The sequence below is a fragment of the Pygocentrus nattereri genome, chromosome 29 (assembly GCF_015220715.1).
Source record: "Pygocentrus nattereri isolate fPygNat1 chromosome 29, fPygNat1.pri, whole genome shotgun sequence".
In the NCBI taxonomy this organism is placed as follows: Eukaryota; Metazoa; Chordata; class Actinopteri; order Characiformes; family Serrasalmidae; genus Pygocentrus; species Pygocentrus nattereri.
Window position 1 is genome coordinate 9,650,958 of NC_051239.1, and position 16,899 is coordinate 9,667,856.

General features: G+C 40.6%; 1 protein-coding gene across 1 annotated transcript in view; it reads right to left on the bottom strand.

Annotated features, from left to right (window-relative positions):
* disp3 (dispatched RND transporter family member 3) overlaps nucleotides 1–16,899 on the bottom strand; it is a 100,046-nt gene continuing 83,147 nt past the window's right edge. The window contains exons 16-21 of the mRNA XM_017696339.2: nucleotides 13,430–13,556; nucleotides 10,715–10,860; nucleotides 9,676–9,835; nucleotides 7,955–8,068; nucleotides 4,773–4,942; nucleotides 1–1,678 (exon numbers count right to left, since the gene is read on the bottom strand). Coding sequence (XP_017551828.1) covers nucleotides 1,322–1,678; nucleotides 4,773–4,942; nucleotides 7,955–8,068; nucleotides 9,676–9,835; nucleotides 10,715–10,860; nucleotides 13,430–13,556 — 1,074 coding nt within the window. The 3' untranslated portion in view covers nucleotides 1–1,321. The remainder of the gene's footprint in view (nucleotides 1,679–4,772; nucleotides 4,943–7,954; nucleotides 8,069–9,675; nucleotides 9,836–10,714; nucleotides 10,861–13,429; nucleotides 13,557–16,899) is intronic.

Sequence of the window (16,899 nt, forward strand, 5' to 3'; positions counted from 1 at the left end):
GCTAGTGGATCTCTTTATAAGTGCTTTTTTTCCTCTGCAGTAGAGTACATCAGCTATTCATCGTATAGTGATAATCTCCGCAGAAGAGCGAGAGGGTCCAAGACAGAGGTTGAGGAGCTCTGAAATGGAATATCATCTCCAAACTGGGTCAAGTCTATCAAGGGTCAAGTCGTTCCAAGCGGGGGCAGGCGGGCAGGCAAAACCCACTGTTTATGCACATCTGTTTACGAGACGTATAAATCACAGCATACAAAAGAGTGAACATGCCCCCGAGGTAAGTGGATTGTTTGGTGAGCAAGAAGCACAGAACACGCCGTCAGCACATCATATAAATGGTTTTAAAATGAGCAATTTAACAGAAACACTTTGTTTTTAAGCATGACAACTATGCCAAACTAGTTTTACAGCAATTGAAAAAAACATTACTACAGCCAGTGTTTGCCACAGTTTCACAAAATGACCCATTGTACAAAATACTTGTGGAGCCCATACCGTTTTATGTACAACCAATGTTAAAATGGAGCCGTTAACTTTTCAAAGGACATGTTGTCATTTGCCTATACAGGTTTCTTATAAGGTATTCTTTCATGAGTATTCATTTATAAGCCTATCACCAGCAGGCTACAAACCGAACCCTCGTCTTCCCGAAAAGGAGAAAGAAAGATTACCCAATCCTTTCCTCGGGGCCACAAAGGTATACCACTGTCAGAGCTGATGTATGTTAGAGTGGCATTTTAACAATATTAGTTCAAAAGACAAACTGCCGCTGATATCCCACAAGCACAGAGCTGGGAAACACAGGACCTAACATTTCTCTCTCTTTCCAAATCTCATTTCTTGTCTTCTCTCTTCGCCTCCCCCCCATAATCTTCAATATTAAATCCAGGGCAGGTTCTTTTTTGCCTAATCTGAGATAAATCTTTACATAATCTGAGATAGACCTCATTTCATGGCACTCCACCTTCCCTCCTTGGACCACCCTTTAGTTACCATTTTGAAATATGTAGCAGATAATAAACCATGGAAAACCATTCTTAACTTTTCCTTCGATGCAGTATGTGGGAAGATCAGAACAGTTGACAATCAAGTTCACTCAAGTATGCCAGCTCACGCATTCATCTCAACCTTCAACACTCAAATTAAGTCATTTCAACAGTGGTGTTCCTCAAGGTTCACATTTTAGTCCACTTTGATTTTGTCAGAAACAACCACATATCTATCACAGATCTTTATAAATTTACATACAGACTCCATAGACTCCATAGTTCCATCTTTTGTAGTTGTTCCAAATTTTGTCATAATCATTTATCGATGGACCAACTTACGTAATGAGCGAGTTCCAGCTGGCAGGGAGGAATTGTGATCCAGTCCACCAAAGGAGGCACCCAGAGGCTCCCACGCCCAGCACCACCAGACTGGCTTTGAGAACTGCTCTGGGAGGCCTAGTGAAGTCAGAAGGCCCCATTGTGGCTAACAAAGCTGTGGTCACAACCAGGGTGAATAATATAGAGATGGCAGTGTTGATAGCCACAATCTGGCCAAACTTGGAGAAAGGCACAATCACGCAGAAAAAGAGCGGTACTGTGGAGATCACTGTGGTTACTGCGCTGGATACAATGGCAACACCCACATGATTGACTGCTTCCACTGTTCGTTGTTGACGCTTGGTTGATGGATCCTGTCAGACACAAACACAGGAAAGCCTTAAAGATCTCACACATCTGCAAGAATATTCCTTAGCAGGTTAAACAGTGCTAAAACATTATGTTGGATTTGTGTAAAGGTCTTATATTTTCTGACATGGTGCCATTTTATACCTTATTAGTGGGAAAGCTTAGACTGTACTCTGTAAGATTTTGTTGTTAAAAAAATCTGAAATAATTGTTTAATAGGTCAGAGTCATCATGTTGAACCATGTCTTCACATAACGTCACACGTGAGAAAGCTTCAAAAAGAAGATCCGGGTCGATGTTTATGCTGGTCTCAAATGCAAAATCGACATGATAATAATGAAGATACACTATATTGTCAAACGTATTCATTCACACATCCAAATCATTGAATTCAGGCGTTCAAATCAATTCCATGGCCACAGGTGTATAAAACCAAGCACCTAGGCATATAGACTGCTTCTGCAAACATTTGTGAAAGAATGGGTCACTCTCAGGACCTCAGTGGATTCAAGGTACCATGATGCCACCTGTGCAACAAGTCCAGTAATGAAATTTCCTCGCTACTAAATATTCCACAGTCAACTGTCAGTGGTATTTTAACAAAGTGGAAGCGACAGCAACTCAGCCACGAAGTGGTAGGCCACGTAAAATGACAGTGGGGTCAGCAGACGCTAAAGTGCATAGTGTGCAGAGGTTGCAAACTTTCTACAGTCAATCGCTACAGACCTCCAAACTTCATGTGGCCATCAGATTAGCTCAAGAACATTGTAGAGAGCTTCATGGAATGGATTTCCATGTTCGAGCAGTTGCATCCAAGCCTTACATCACCAAGTGCAATCAAAAGCATTGAATGCAGTGGTGTAAAGCGCCACCACTGGACTCTAGAGCAGTGGAGATGTATTCTCTGGAGTGACGAATCACGTTTCTCCGTCTGGCAATCCGATAGAGGAGTCTGGGTTTGGTGGTAGCCAGGAGAATGGCACTCATCTGACTGCATTGTGCCAAATGTAAAGTTTGGTGGAGGGGGGATTATGCTGTGGGGTTGTTTTTCAGTTGGGCTTGGCCCCTTAGTTCCAGTGAAAGGAATTCTTAATGCTTCAGCAGACCAAGAGAATTTGGACAACTTCATGCTCCCAACTTTGTGGAAGGAGTTTGGGGATGGCCCCTTCCTGTTCCAACATGACTGCACACCAGTGCACAAAGCAAGGTCCATAAAGACATGGATGAGTGAGTTTTGTGTGAAAGAACTTGCCTGGCCTACACAGAGTCCTGACCTCAACCCGACAGAACACCTTTGGGATGAATCAGAGCAGAGACTGTGAGCCAGGCCTTCTCGTCCAACATCATTGTCTGACCTCATAAATGCGCTTCTGGAAGAATGGTCAAAAATTCCCATAAACACACTCCTAAACCTTGTGGAAAGCCTTCTCAGAAGAGCAGAAGCTGTTATAGCTGAAAAGGGTGGACCGACATCATATTAAACCCTATGGATTAAGAATGGGATGTCACTCAAAAATAAATAAATAAATAAATGCGGATCAGCACCTCCAAATCTGTGTCCATGGCCTTAGCCTGGAAAAGGATGGCATGCCCACTCCAGGTAAGGGGAAAGGACTTGCCCCAGGTGGAGGAGTTTAAGTATGTCTGGGTCTTGTTCACGAGTGACAGGAAGAGGGATCATGAGATCGGCCGCAGGCTGGAACAGGCGGCAGCAGTAATGCAGTCACTGTACCAGACTGTAGTGGTGAAGAGGGAGCTGAGACATAAGACAAAGCTCTCTGTTTACTGGTCAGTCTACATCCCGACCCTCACCTATGGTCATGAGCTCCGCATTGAGAGGAGCCAGCTGAGGTGGTTTGGGCATCTGATTCAGATGCCCCCTGGACGCCTCCCGGTGGGGGTGTTCCAGGCACGGCCTACCAGGACAAGACCCCGGGGTCGTCCTAGGACTTGCTGGAGGGATTATATCTCCAAGTTGGCCCGGGAGCTGCTTGGGGTCCCCGGGAATGAGCTGGAGGAAGTTGCGGGGCACAGGGTCATCTGGGATTCTCTGCTCTCCCAACTGTTACCGCGACCCTATCTGGATTAAGCAGTCGATGATGATGTCACTCAAGTTCATATGTGTGTGAAGGCAGACGAGCGAAAACTTTTGGCAATATAGAGTATGATGATAATAGTAGATAATTGTTGTACATCCTCAGAAGACACTCTTCACCAAATTCTGACTGAGTTCTCTTTGAATAGTCTTTCAGCACATCATCAAATTTATCCAATCAGGGGAGTGATCCGAAGCATGACCAAAATAACAATGTTCTACCATGTTGTGTGGTAGACCAGAGAGGTCCCCAAATCCCAAAAACATACATAGTGTAGCCTTAAAGATAGCCTGCTAAGTAAGAAATCCTGCTTTGTGCCTCAGGCCCCAGGGCACAAGAAACTGTTTTGGTTCTTTTACATAAATTGATTCTTGACTCGAGCCTGAAGGAGGTTTTTGCATTTCATCAAATGGAGCCACAATTCAATATTTCTGCATTATTTAACAGACATGTACACAAATATGGCATTGAACAATATTGACTTTTCTTCTAACGTAAGCGCTTGGTGTATCCAGGCTCTAAGATCATGCCTTACAGAGGCAAATCTGCAGATCTTTCAATGTCTAAATTATTTTCTGTATTTAATCTATTTACTTCCAAACAAAATGGAAAAAAATAGATTTTATGGCACACTTCACATTAGAGGGTGTCTGTGGGATGCGCTCTCCACATTTCTTTCATCTCCTAAAGCCGCCCACTGCACTCAATGCAGCTTTGCGATAAGTGTTACATTTTTATCCCAAGCACCGCATCTGGTTTTAAATCTTAAATTAAGATATCTGAAACTGCAAGCATGTTTGTAACCATTCCACATTTTTTTCACCAAATGCCAGATGATTTAGACTGTCTAAGTGCGTACATGTATTTCTCCTTTTCTAAATATTTGTCTTTTGTGAAGAAACCATTCTAAGAAATATTTAGAGGAGCATGAAGAAGAACCATAGGAACTATAAAGGTAAAGGAGAACATATGAATGTATTTATCTCATAGTTTTGGTCCATACCATGTTGTGACTGACCACAGTTGTTAGATCTCCAGCAAGCAGATAGCCCTCCACCAGGTGCAGGCAGTAGTCCACAGAAGATCCCACCAGAATAGAAAGAGAGATGGCCTCCACTGCACCCATCTCCCAGCCAAGCCAGTACATTACTGCTACCACCAGGCAAACCACACCTGAATATATGCAGATTTTAGATATATTACTCTTAGTGAGTTACGTTACCTGAAGTATCTCAGTATCACTTAAAGGACAGCAATATGGCAAAAAACATCACAAAATACATGAAGTGTGCCACAGTTATTCGCTTTTCTGTGTATATTGATAGTATTCCAATGACACAGTCGCACTGCCATTTTGGAATTTCAAGTTCACTTAGCAGTGCTGTGGCTGTGTGCAGTGAGATTACACAACAGTTCCTCCCATGCAAACTGACTGGTTGAGAGGTGTTCTAACCATGTTGATATTTCACCATAACATCACAGGTTTTTCACTCCACTGAGATGCTGTTGCTAAGCAAAGACTTTGACAGCTAAAGGAGACTCTCAAGCCATTTGAACGTTTTTACTTCTTACTTTGCCACAAACAGAAAACGGACACTTTTAAGATCACATTTCACCAACAGCGATTTGGTCAGACTCTGAAGATGAGACGACACTAACTTCCGAAACTGTCATCGCCACTGATCAGCTTTTCAGTGGGCAGCTGTAACAGAAGAACAGCTAAACAACATGGAATCAGCCAGAAATGAACCCAATACCATTCGCCAAAATAAATGGGCTGTAAGATGCTTTAGAGACCGTCTGGAACAAAACAGTCTGATGTGGCAAAAATGGTCAAAACTGAGCTAAGTTCATTTTAGTCAGACTCCGAAGATGAGACTACACGTTCTGGTCTATTTAGCTTGGTTTTAATCCATGTGAAGTGTTGTAAATGCAGTAAAGGTGATCAGAGCACAGAGTTACAGCTCGCCTTCCAGAATGGTGACGTTGTCTTCTTAATGATGTCATCGAATACTATGAATAGTGAAAAATTAAATATTGCATGTTGTATTTCAACTCTGTATTGACATAGCAATGAACTTAACATAGTTCAATTCTATGTTTCAGTGGGGAAACAAAATGGTTATGTTCTTAACCAACAATGGTATCTATGGAGATACAGCCAAGTGAGCGCTTCCATTGGTAAGGACTTCAGGCACTGGACAGAAGTCATAATGCATCAAATTAACCCTTAACATAACTTGAGAACCACTAACATTATTAGGAACTGAAAATGGAATCAACCATTTGATGTACAATGGATGAAACCAATTTCTTAAAAAAAAAAAACAATCACTAGATATTCTGCAAGTTCTAGATATTTCACAGAAATATGTAGTTGAGTTGACCAAGTTTTAAAATTTATGGTGTGAAACTGGAAACTTGCATTACCTGAAGGAAACACACAATGGTTGCACAGCTTAAAAGGATCCCACTTGTGAATTTCCCTGCTGTGGGACAAATAAAGGATTATCTTTTCTTCCTGCCACGTTGTTGTTAATTTCTATGGTGATTTCTCTGGTGTTGTTGGCGGGTTGCTATAGTGTTATTATGTTGTTGCTAGGTGGTTTCTATGATGTTGCTAGGAGGTTGCTATGGTGTTGCTAAGGTTTTGCTATGGTTTCCCAGGTGGTTGCTATGGTGTTGCTAAGTTCCTACTAGGTGGTTGCTATGGTGTTTCTATATGCTTGCTACATGGTTGCTATAATGTTACTAAGTGGATGCTAGTTTGTTGCTGTAGTATCACAGATGATGTGGTTGCTATGATGTTGCTAGTTGGTAGTTGCTATGGTCCACTACCATCTTAAATTTTTTGCTACCTTAACGTCACTGCTTCCTTAAATCATTGTTACCTTAACTCCACTTCCACCTTAAATCCACTACCAACTTAAATCTTCTGCTACCTTGAATACACTGCTACCTTAAATCTCATGCTTAGTGTATTTGTATCATCATGACATGAGAAAGGTGTCAAAACCTTTGCACTCTATTCATTCCTATGTGAAGAAATTGAGCAAAATTCCATTTCTACACATAAACTGTGCATCCAATCAAAAAGCTGTACACAAACACAAATCATGCAATCAGACTGGACAATCTGGAGTTGGAACAGTGTTGATATCTCAGCAAAAATTGGGCAGAAAAATAAGAATGATAAAAAATAAGAAGAATATAAAACGAAGAGCAATATTCCATAACTATTTGATAACTGTTATACAAATTATATATTTATTAGAGTAAGATGAATTGTGAATTGAAGTGTGGGTCTATTAAGGGCTTTAAACAATGCAGAATAATCCCACATGTCTTTTTTTGTCAGTTCTTTTAGTTGGAGACAAGATCAGTAGTGCATGTTGTTGCCTTGTCTATTTCTATGGACACATTTGCATTGCTTATAATATAATAGATATTGTACTGCTCTACTTTCCAAATCCGTGTCTTCCTTTATGTGACTCCTGACTGGTTGGACTGGCTGATTGAAAGTGTCTTTTCATTTCAAATAATTTATGAATTCATTACTTTTGTGTAATCACCAATTGTGATTATATTTTCCAGCACTTATTAATCGTTTGGTTTGGTATATTGCATTAACATATAAATGAGCTGGAAATAGACAGAGGTTTCAAGGGCGAATGATTTCCACCATCAGCATGTTTAGCCGACAAGTGGCTCAAGTCCAATAGAACTGCCCATACACGCTCCAATATATCCAATATATCTGCCTGTACATGCTGATATCTGAACCTTTGAATAAGACCCTGTATGAGAGGCTTAGTTGGGCCTGATCAATGAACCTATTTTGAGAATGTTTCATTGAATTTTGACACATACTCATGCATGTTAAGCCACATCTATACAGGAACAGGTTTAATTCAATTATTGATTTGTACTGGATTCTCAAAATTATTTGTAAATTGCACTTAAATGGTTTTCAGAATAGCATCTTCTAAAAAGTGATCAAAGTAAAAAAAAAAACAAGGACATTCATCAGTGCAAATGCAGCTCATGCGAATAATTGCTAGTAAAAAAGTTTTAGTCTGGTTAAATAGGGAGGGAGTAATTAGAGTGGGATATGCACGAATGTGCAGAGCAAAGTGTTTTGAAGCGGGAAACCATGCTAAAACATATTTAAGGGAAGTTTCTTACCCAGAATGCTAAGTAAGATGGGCAGTAACAGTAGCGGATGAGCAGTAAAGACAGCTACAGACGCTATGCAGATGGCCAAAGACAGCAGCAGACTGTAGAGGGCGCTTTCCACACCTGCAGCCAGGAGATCAAAGGCATGAGAGAGAATTTAAATATGATTGCATATTTTCCTCAATATCTTGATCAAAGTAAAATGCCTGCTCCTCAGTATAATCCCTCATAATGATGGTCATTCGTTATAATAGCGTAAGGCTAACCTCATTAATTATATTAGGGGTCGGCAACATGCTGCTCTTTTACTGCGCTGTGGGTCCACAGCAGAACTAGATTTTTAGGTGAAAATAAAATTACCCTCCTTTGCAGTAAAATAAAGCTCTGCTGATTGTTCTAACAGTTTTAACAATAAATGATCTTAAACACTGGAGTTTATGCAGCTTATTTCAGCTTATTCGCCCTTTAACCTGGGTATTTGGCATGCTGCTGGTCGCCTAGCAATGCAGATAACAATCACGCCTAGCAAGTAACTAATGAAAAGGAAAAGAGAAAGATTTAAGAATGGACTTTCATTTATAATCACTCCAGCTGGTTGATGCATTTCACAAATGCTAAAAAGTCACGAAGCTGAAGTCAACATCTCATTCGCCAGCTTCTTGTTAGAATTTTCCTGTTCCACCTTAATTGTTGCAGCATTTCCATTCTGGCACCATTTAAGGTGGAACATGAACATTCAAACAAGAAGCTGGCAAATTGAAAACCTGAATTCAGCCTTGTAAAAAAAGTCAAAAGTTGAGAGACATTTTACAAGAAACTGTTCTACTTTTGCAGAAAAGTTTCCTGCCAGAGATGTGAGAAAAGCAGCTATAATTGAAATAAGCATTTTCTTGCATTTTCCTTATTATAGTTTAAGCATATACTAGTACATTAGTACATACTGAGACATATTTACATCCAAGATGCTGAAATAGACCTAAAATGTTGTGGCTCCCAAGGTGGTTTGATTTTTGCTGAAAGGACAGGCTTTTGGGAACATTTGGGTAGCTGACCCCTGCCCTCCATCAAAACACTAGGGAAGCATTGATACAGAATTTCTGGGCTGATAATGATAACCAATAATTGACACCTTGTTTTGATTGATATCAATAAATATTTTAAAACATGATAGTGTTTACATGTTAATCCAATAAATAAAGTGCAGAACGCATATTTAGCGAGCACAGTGCATTTACCACTGCAAAGGTAATGTTGAATTTCTACTGTTATGTATTGGATTCGCGCTAATGATGGTGCATATTTACTGTTCCACTGCCACATATAGTGGCACAGATAGCCATCAGTTTGTTAAGTAGAGTGAGTATATAGGCAACTCAGTCTTAATCTACAATCAGAATGTATTCAATCAGATTTAAACACAGCCAGAGGGTCAGGACCGTGTGAGGGACGTGGGTTTGGGTAAGGGTACATTGAGGGCCTGGCCGAAAGCGTATTTGCTCTGTAGCAGATAACATCTGTGAAGACCCCTGCTCTACGTGCTTCAGTGTTTGTACAAGCAAAAACAGGGCCAAGTTATCAGTTGTTGGCTACAATTCTAATATGTTGAAAACAATAATTACATTTTACCGACCACCGATATATCATGTACCCCTCAAAGACACTTTAATATGTATTCTCTCTTTCGGTTTCTCGCCTTGTTCTCACTCCTTTTCACTCTCAAACACACACACCTATGATCTCCATAAAGATCTGCTTCCAATGTTGGCAGGTTTGGAACCCTCGACGCAGCGCTGAGGACTGTGGGAGTGATGCTAACTGCTCCTGCAGGAAACGCTCCCATTGGAGGAAATCAGAGTGAGTCTGAAATGAGGACTTCCCTTTGTAGGTGGTCTGGGTTTTCAAGACAGACAAAACAGAAATGCAGGCCATAAACATTAAGCTTTACGCATGACGGACCAGTGTTAACTCCTTCTGCAGACCCCCAGACCCCCCATTCAGATATTTTTAATAATTGTAATCATTTCCCTGTTACTGTGTTATCAGATTAATTAGGACACTGTTTGAACTCTCTGTGTGAAATATTGTGGATCTTTGTTGAGCCGCTAGTGAGCAATGAGGAGTGAGATGGAAGGGGTGAGAACCCCCTGGTGTAAAAAAACACATCTCTCCACAAAGACGGCCGTACCAAGATAAAACAGACGCTACGACTGAAGTTTTCTTCATATTTGAATACTGCATCAAAAAATAGTATTTATATACATTAAAAAACCCTTAAGGAGATGTTGATTTGATGTTACATAAACACAATCTCACTCGTGCCGTCTCTCAAATACTGTTACATATAAATTATAACATTGAAGTAAATGTATATCTGAAACTGAACTAAAGACAGGACTGCTCTGTATTGTGCCTCATTCAAAAAGCAGTCCAGGCTGAAACACTCCTTATAACTTCAGTGTGAGTGGGTGGGGCTAAACCGCTGTTGCATTGAATAGGTGGAGATATTCAAACGTGTTGAATTCCAAAACATTTTTCTGCTAAAATTCCATGTATGGACTGTATGGACTGGAGAGTGGTATGAGCCCAACATCCATACCTGGTATCACATCAGTTGCCTCTCTTGGCTGATTGACTACATGTCTGGGTAAAATGAGAAAACTGTGTACATCTGATTCCTGACTGAACCTTTAAGCTACAGTACAAATGGCTGAACTGATTTCTGCTCTGAATTTTTGTTTCCCACCGAGTTTGAAACCAAATTGAACTCACTGACTCAAAGGCCATGGATATCCAGTGCACTCTGCCCCCCTGCATGCCCACTGCACCATGAGACAGCTGACCAGGCAGGAGGTTCGGCTCAGGAAGAGAGTGACACTCAGGGTGGAGGAGAGGAAGAATAGAGGAGAGACTGTTACCTGACACAGAGGGAGACAGAGAGAGAGAGAGAGAGACAGAAAGAAAGACAAAGAAACAGAAAAAAGTGAGAAACAAACAGAATGAAAGAGACACAAAGATACATACCAACCAGCCATCTTGTTCTTTATTGGTCAGGACCCTCACAGGACCACCACAGAGCAAGTGTTATTTGAGTGGTGAATCATTCTCAGCACTGCTGTAACACTAACGTGGTGGTGGTGTGTCAGTGTGTGTCATGCTAGTATGAGTGGATCAGAGGATCAGACACAGCAGTGCTGTTAAAGTTTTTAAACATTGTATCCACTCACTGTCCACTCTATTAGACACACGTACCATGGTATGTTAAGTGGAGTTGACGGACACTGAGTGTAGAAAAAAGTGTAGAAACAAGGAAGTGGGTTTCAGTGTGTGTTCATACATATATATACACACATACATATACACACACATATATATATGTCTATTGCATTTGCACAACAGCATGTGAAATTGATTGTCAATCAGTGTTGCTTCCTAAGTGGACAGTTTGATTTCACAGAAGTTTGATTTACTTGGAGTTATATTGTGTTGTTTAAGTGTTCCCTTTATTTTTTTGAGCAGTATATATATATATATATATATATATATATATATATATATATATATATATATATATATATATATATATATATATATATATACACTGAAAATATATCCATGCAGTTGGGGAAACTGGAAAGAGGAAAACTTTGACTGTTGTCTGTGCTTATGCACCAAACAACAGGTCAAAATATTCGGCCTTCTTGGAGCAAGTGGGTGGGGTTCTGGAAAGGGTCCCGCCTACAGACTCCGTAGTCTTACTGGGAGACTTCAGTGCTCACGTTGGCAATGACTGGGAGACCTGGAGAGGCGTGATCGGGAAGAACGGCCTGCCCGATCTAAACCCGAATGGTGAATTGTTATGGACCTCTGTGCCAGGCATGGATTGTCCATAACGAACACCAAGTTCGAACACAAGGATGTTCATAAGTGTACATGGTAGCAGAGCTCCTTGGGTCAAAGGTCAATGATCGACTTTGTTGTCGTTTCATCCGACTTGGGACCATATGTTCTGGACACTAGGGTGAAGAGAGGTGCTGAGCTGTCAACTGATCACCATCTGGTGGTGAGTTGGATCAGATGGCAGGGAAGACTGATGGTCAGACCCGGGGCATGGGAGGAGTTTGGTGAGGCCATGGAAAAAGACTTTCGTTCGGCCTCAAAGAGGTTCTGGACAACTGTCCGGCGACTCGGGAGCGGCCGGGGTGGCTGTGCCCAAGCTGTATTCAGCAAGGGTGGAGAAACTCTGACTTCAAATGAGGATATTGTCAGTTGGTGGAAGGAGCACTTTGAGGAACTTCTTAATCCGGGAGATGTGCCTCCCTCACGGGAGTCAGGGCCAAAGGCTCCTGGGGTGACAAGTTCCATTTCCCTGGTGGAGGTCACTGAGGTAATTGCTAAGCACGTGGCAAGGCACCGGGGGTGGATGAGATTCGTCCAGAGATGCTTAAGGCTCTGGATATTGTGGGGCTGTCATGGCTTACACGCCTCTGCAATATTGCATGGACCTCGGGAACAGTACCCTTGGACTGGCAGACTGGGGTGGTGGTCCCTATTTTTAAAAAGGGGGACCAGAGGGTGTGTGCCAACTATCAGGGTATCACACTGCTCAGCCTCCCTGGGAAAGTCTATGCAAAGGTGCTGGAAAGGAGACTCCGACCGATAGATGAACCTCAGATTGAGGAGAAACAATGCGGATTCCGTCCCGGCCATGGAACATTGGACCAGCTTTTCACCCTCTCACAAATTGTTGAGGGGGCATGGGTATTTGCCAACCCAGTCTACATGTGTTTTGTGGACTTGGAGAATGGCTTATGACCATGTTTCTTGAGATATCTTGTGGAAGGTCCTCCGGGAGTGCTATTTGAAGATGAAGTTGTTGTTTTGGCTGAATCACATGGATGCCTCCAGGGCTCGCTGGAGCGGTTTGCAGCTGAGTGTGAAGCGGTTGGTATGCGGATCAGCACCTCCAAGTCTGAGTCTATGGTCTTAGCCTGGAAAAGGATGGCATGCCCACTCCAGGTAAGGGGAAAGGACCTGCCCCAGGTGGAGGAGTTTAAGTATCTTGGGGTCTAGTTCACGAGTGATGGGAAGAGGGATCGTGAGATCGGCCGCAGACTGGGACAGGTGGCAGAAGTAATGCGGTCACTATACCAGACTGTAGCGGTGAAGGGGGGGCTGAGCCAAAAGGCGAAACTCTCTGTTTACCGGTTGATCTACATCCCGACCCTCATCTTTGGTTATGAGCTTTGGGTAATGACCGAAAGAACGTGTGTGTGTGTCTATATATATATATATATATATATATATATATATATATATATATATATATATATATGTTTTGTTTTAATGTGTTTATATAAAGAGAGATGGAAAGAAAGGTTAGAGAGAAAAATAGGTCTGAAAAGCGGAGAGGAAAAAAAGAGCTTACAAAGAAAAGTGACCTCGGGTGATTTAATTTCATTTGTGTGTGTATGTGCATCGTTTCACCTGAAGGTAAACACTGTGCTCCGCCCGGCTTGACTAGCTGTGTGTTGGCGCTGATGGCTTTGCAGAGTTGGCATAAGTGACCGATTTCATTGAAAAGATCAAAGTCGGGATCATAGATCACGCTGCCCTTTGTGGAGAAAGTCAACAAAAATCAATCAGAATGAACTGAAGCTGGAATCAAAGCAAACCCCACACATCTGCTGCATACTGACTAATTCCGGCCACTTCTTCAACTCCACTCTTCGGCAGTTAAAGCGCTGCAATGCTCTGATATTGAATCTTTGGAATGCCGGTTACTAAAAGAGCACACAAAGCCTATTCAACTCCCTCTTTCTGCTCAGATGCAGTCAGTAATAGTGCAGACAGCTATTCTGGAGGCGTATACAGCGCATGCATGAACAGGCTTGTTGGCAAAGGCATCGGCTACCCACAAAAGTAATTTAAGTTTCTGTAACTGTAAAAGAAAACACAGAATCTTGGATAGAAAAGTTAAAGAGAAATCCATTTCAGGAAATACAGTTGCAAAAGTTTTGGCACCCCTGGCCAAATGACATATTGTGTTGCTTTTGAAGTAAAAAGAAGTAAACACAACCTGTGCATGTTGTGTGTTTTTTTTTTAAATAAATAAGTAAACCAACTGTGGCATGTGCAAAAATCTGGACAGATACTAAAGCTTCCAGATGCTTTTTGTAGCCAGCTAATAGCTTTTCTCTTCGTGTTTTAGGCATTTTCACCCACTTGCATGCCTTGCATGCCCAGCATGTTTAAGATCTACCCACAGATTTTCTGTTAAAAACTGTGATGACCATTTCAAAAGCTTTAGCTAGCAGTACTTCATGGTGGATTTTGATGTATGTTTAGGATCTCTGCCTTTTTGTAGATGCCAGTCTCTCTTCAATTTCAATTTCCAGAATTTGCTGATATTTAGTGGAATATATTCTTCCGCCTACCCATGCAATGCTTCATGTGCCACTGGCTGCCACACAACAGCTTCATCCCCATGTTTAACAGTTGGCAAGGTGTTCCTTTCATGAAATGCTGCTCATTTTTTTCTCCAAAGAAATACATTTGGTGATCACAGCCAAAGAGTTCCATCTTTATTTCATCAGTCTACAACACTTGTTTGTAAAATGCCTCTGGCTTTATCCAGATTTTGCTTTGCATAATTCAAACCTTGATTTTTGTGTTGAGGTCACAGGTAACATTTTCTTTTAATGAAGATGATTTTTGTGCAAGAATGCTGCACAGCACAACAGTGCACCATCACTCCTCTGTCTTCTAAACCTTCCTGCAGGTCCTTTGCTGTCATATGGGGGTTTTGCTTTGCATTTCTTGTCAGCATATGTGAAGTTCAAAGTGATCTGATATTTTAATTTTTTTTGGTCTTGCAGATTTTGCCTTGATTTAATGACATTTTGGATAATGGAAATTGCAAGTAGGAATAAAACCTAACTTTATATAGTCTTCCCTGCTTTTTAGGTATCAGTTATCTTCATTTTCAGATGCTAAGCCCCTGGTGAGTGTTAGCAGAAAGATTGAAGAGTCAGAGAACTTCTTGACCTCATCATTCTTACAATCATTATCTGATTTCAGCAGTTATCAGGTTATTCCAGTGGTCATGTAAACAGCAGATTACATTATGTTAAATTAGATTAAGGCCAAAGAGGCATTTATTTTAGCTCAGTAATTGTTTTTTTTTACCCTTAATGTGATCTTATTCTACACACAAACAAAAACACAGAACACATACAAACAGAACCAGACAGAAGATAACTGTCCACTAAGTAGTAAACACAAACTTAAGCTTTTTGTCATAGTGGGGTCAAAGTGCAATGTTTGTGGTGACCTGTGTGCCAAAACCTAAAGCTGTGTGTAGTATATAATGTATACAAATAAAGAAGTTGCATATTGCACTATATTATGCCATTAAAATAATGAATAAATACACACTATAAAAAGATACATGCTATAAAAATATGTTCTCTTATTATGTAGGGTCGTAGGTTTACAGCAATTTTGTGGTCGGCCAAATCAAACGTTCTTACAGCCAACTTTGGCCTGCAGGCCACAGTCTCACAGTTATCAGATTAATATATGCTCTCCTTGATACTGACTCACTGATTGCATAGGTAATTAGTCCTGCTAGGTACAGCTACTTCATAGAAGTAAATATATTAATAAACTTACTCAAGTAATAGTAAATAAGTCATTTACCGAAAAACTGCTTGAATAGCACTTTTGAATGTCTTTTAGTTAATATTCGTCTTACTGAAAGAAGGTCCAATGCTCAAGGCTTGTTTGGCTGCCTGCGCTAACTTTAGCTTGCTTGTTAGCTGGACTCTCTTTAGCATAGTTAGCTTAGCTAGCTAACAGACACTCACAATAGAGCACAGGAGACACTGCACTGGATTTAAAAAAAGAGCTATTGTGATTGCTATTATTAAAAAACTCAGTAGCTGTTTAGCTAAGATTAGTTAGCCAGTCAGGTAACTCTGTCCTCAGGAGTCATGAAAGCAGAGATTCTTTTAACTGCTAACCATTTTTTAAATGAATATCGAAAGGTTTGTCATAGATAATTCAAGAAAAGGTTGAATTAGTACACATTAATTATTCTAAAAAAATATCATTTACAATTTGAATTTGTTGAAATTTAATTTGTTAATTTGTTCTTGTTGCAGTCCAATAAGAGCCCAAAAAAACAGTAAAAAATAAAGTTAGAATTCTGGCTAAATGAATAGATGTTCTCTAACCCGAATGCTTCCTATGTAAATGTTTGTTTATAGCATGCGAGAACTCATGCTTAGTGTGGGTAAAGCAGGTACAAGTTATCGTTCTTCCATTAAAGAATTGGTTCTTATTGGTTCTTCCAGGTCTTCAGTTGGTCCATGTTTTTGCTTAAACCTGTTTTGTTGTCTGGCCTTGCTGGTGAATGAAATTGAGCCCAGACTTTATCTTGTTTCTTGAATTCTGTTCTGATTCAAGCAGCCACGTTTTGACTGAGTTCTGCTTGTCGGTGGGGTAAAAACGTTTAACCACAAAAGTCTTGCACTATAGCAGTGACAAGATCAGCTAGTGGAGCTTGTCAAATACCTACTTGTCAAATGACAGTGCAGATTCTGTCAGACATGCTCCTTTTCCCAGCTTCAGAAAAAGCCACAAAAGAAGCTGCTATGGTGAATGAGTGGTATTTTAGTCTACTAAAATTCACAAAAAGTAAGAAATAGGAATCAAGGAAACCAATATAAAGTCATTATCTGGTCAAATAACAGGTTTCGCCGATTTTCTAAGTAAAAACAAATGAGCACATCCTTTTCAGAGAACATGAGACGTGTATGTGATTTTTCTGCTAATTTTGTGCACAATTTCTATTTATTTGTTCAACATATTGGAAAAATAAAACATAAAATATGCCATAACTTCTGCACAGGCCAGTTTTTTCCCCCCAATATGTTAAAATTCATCAAGTAAAG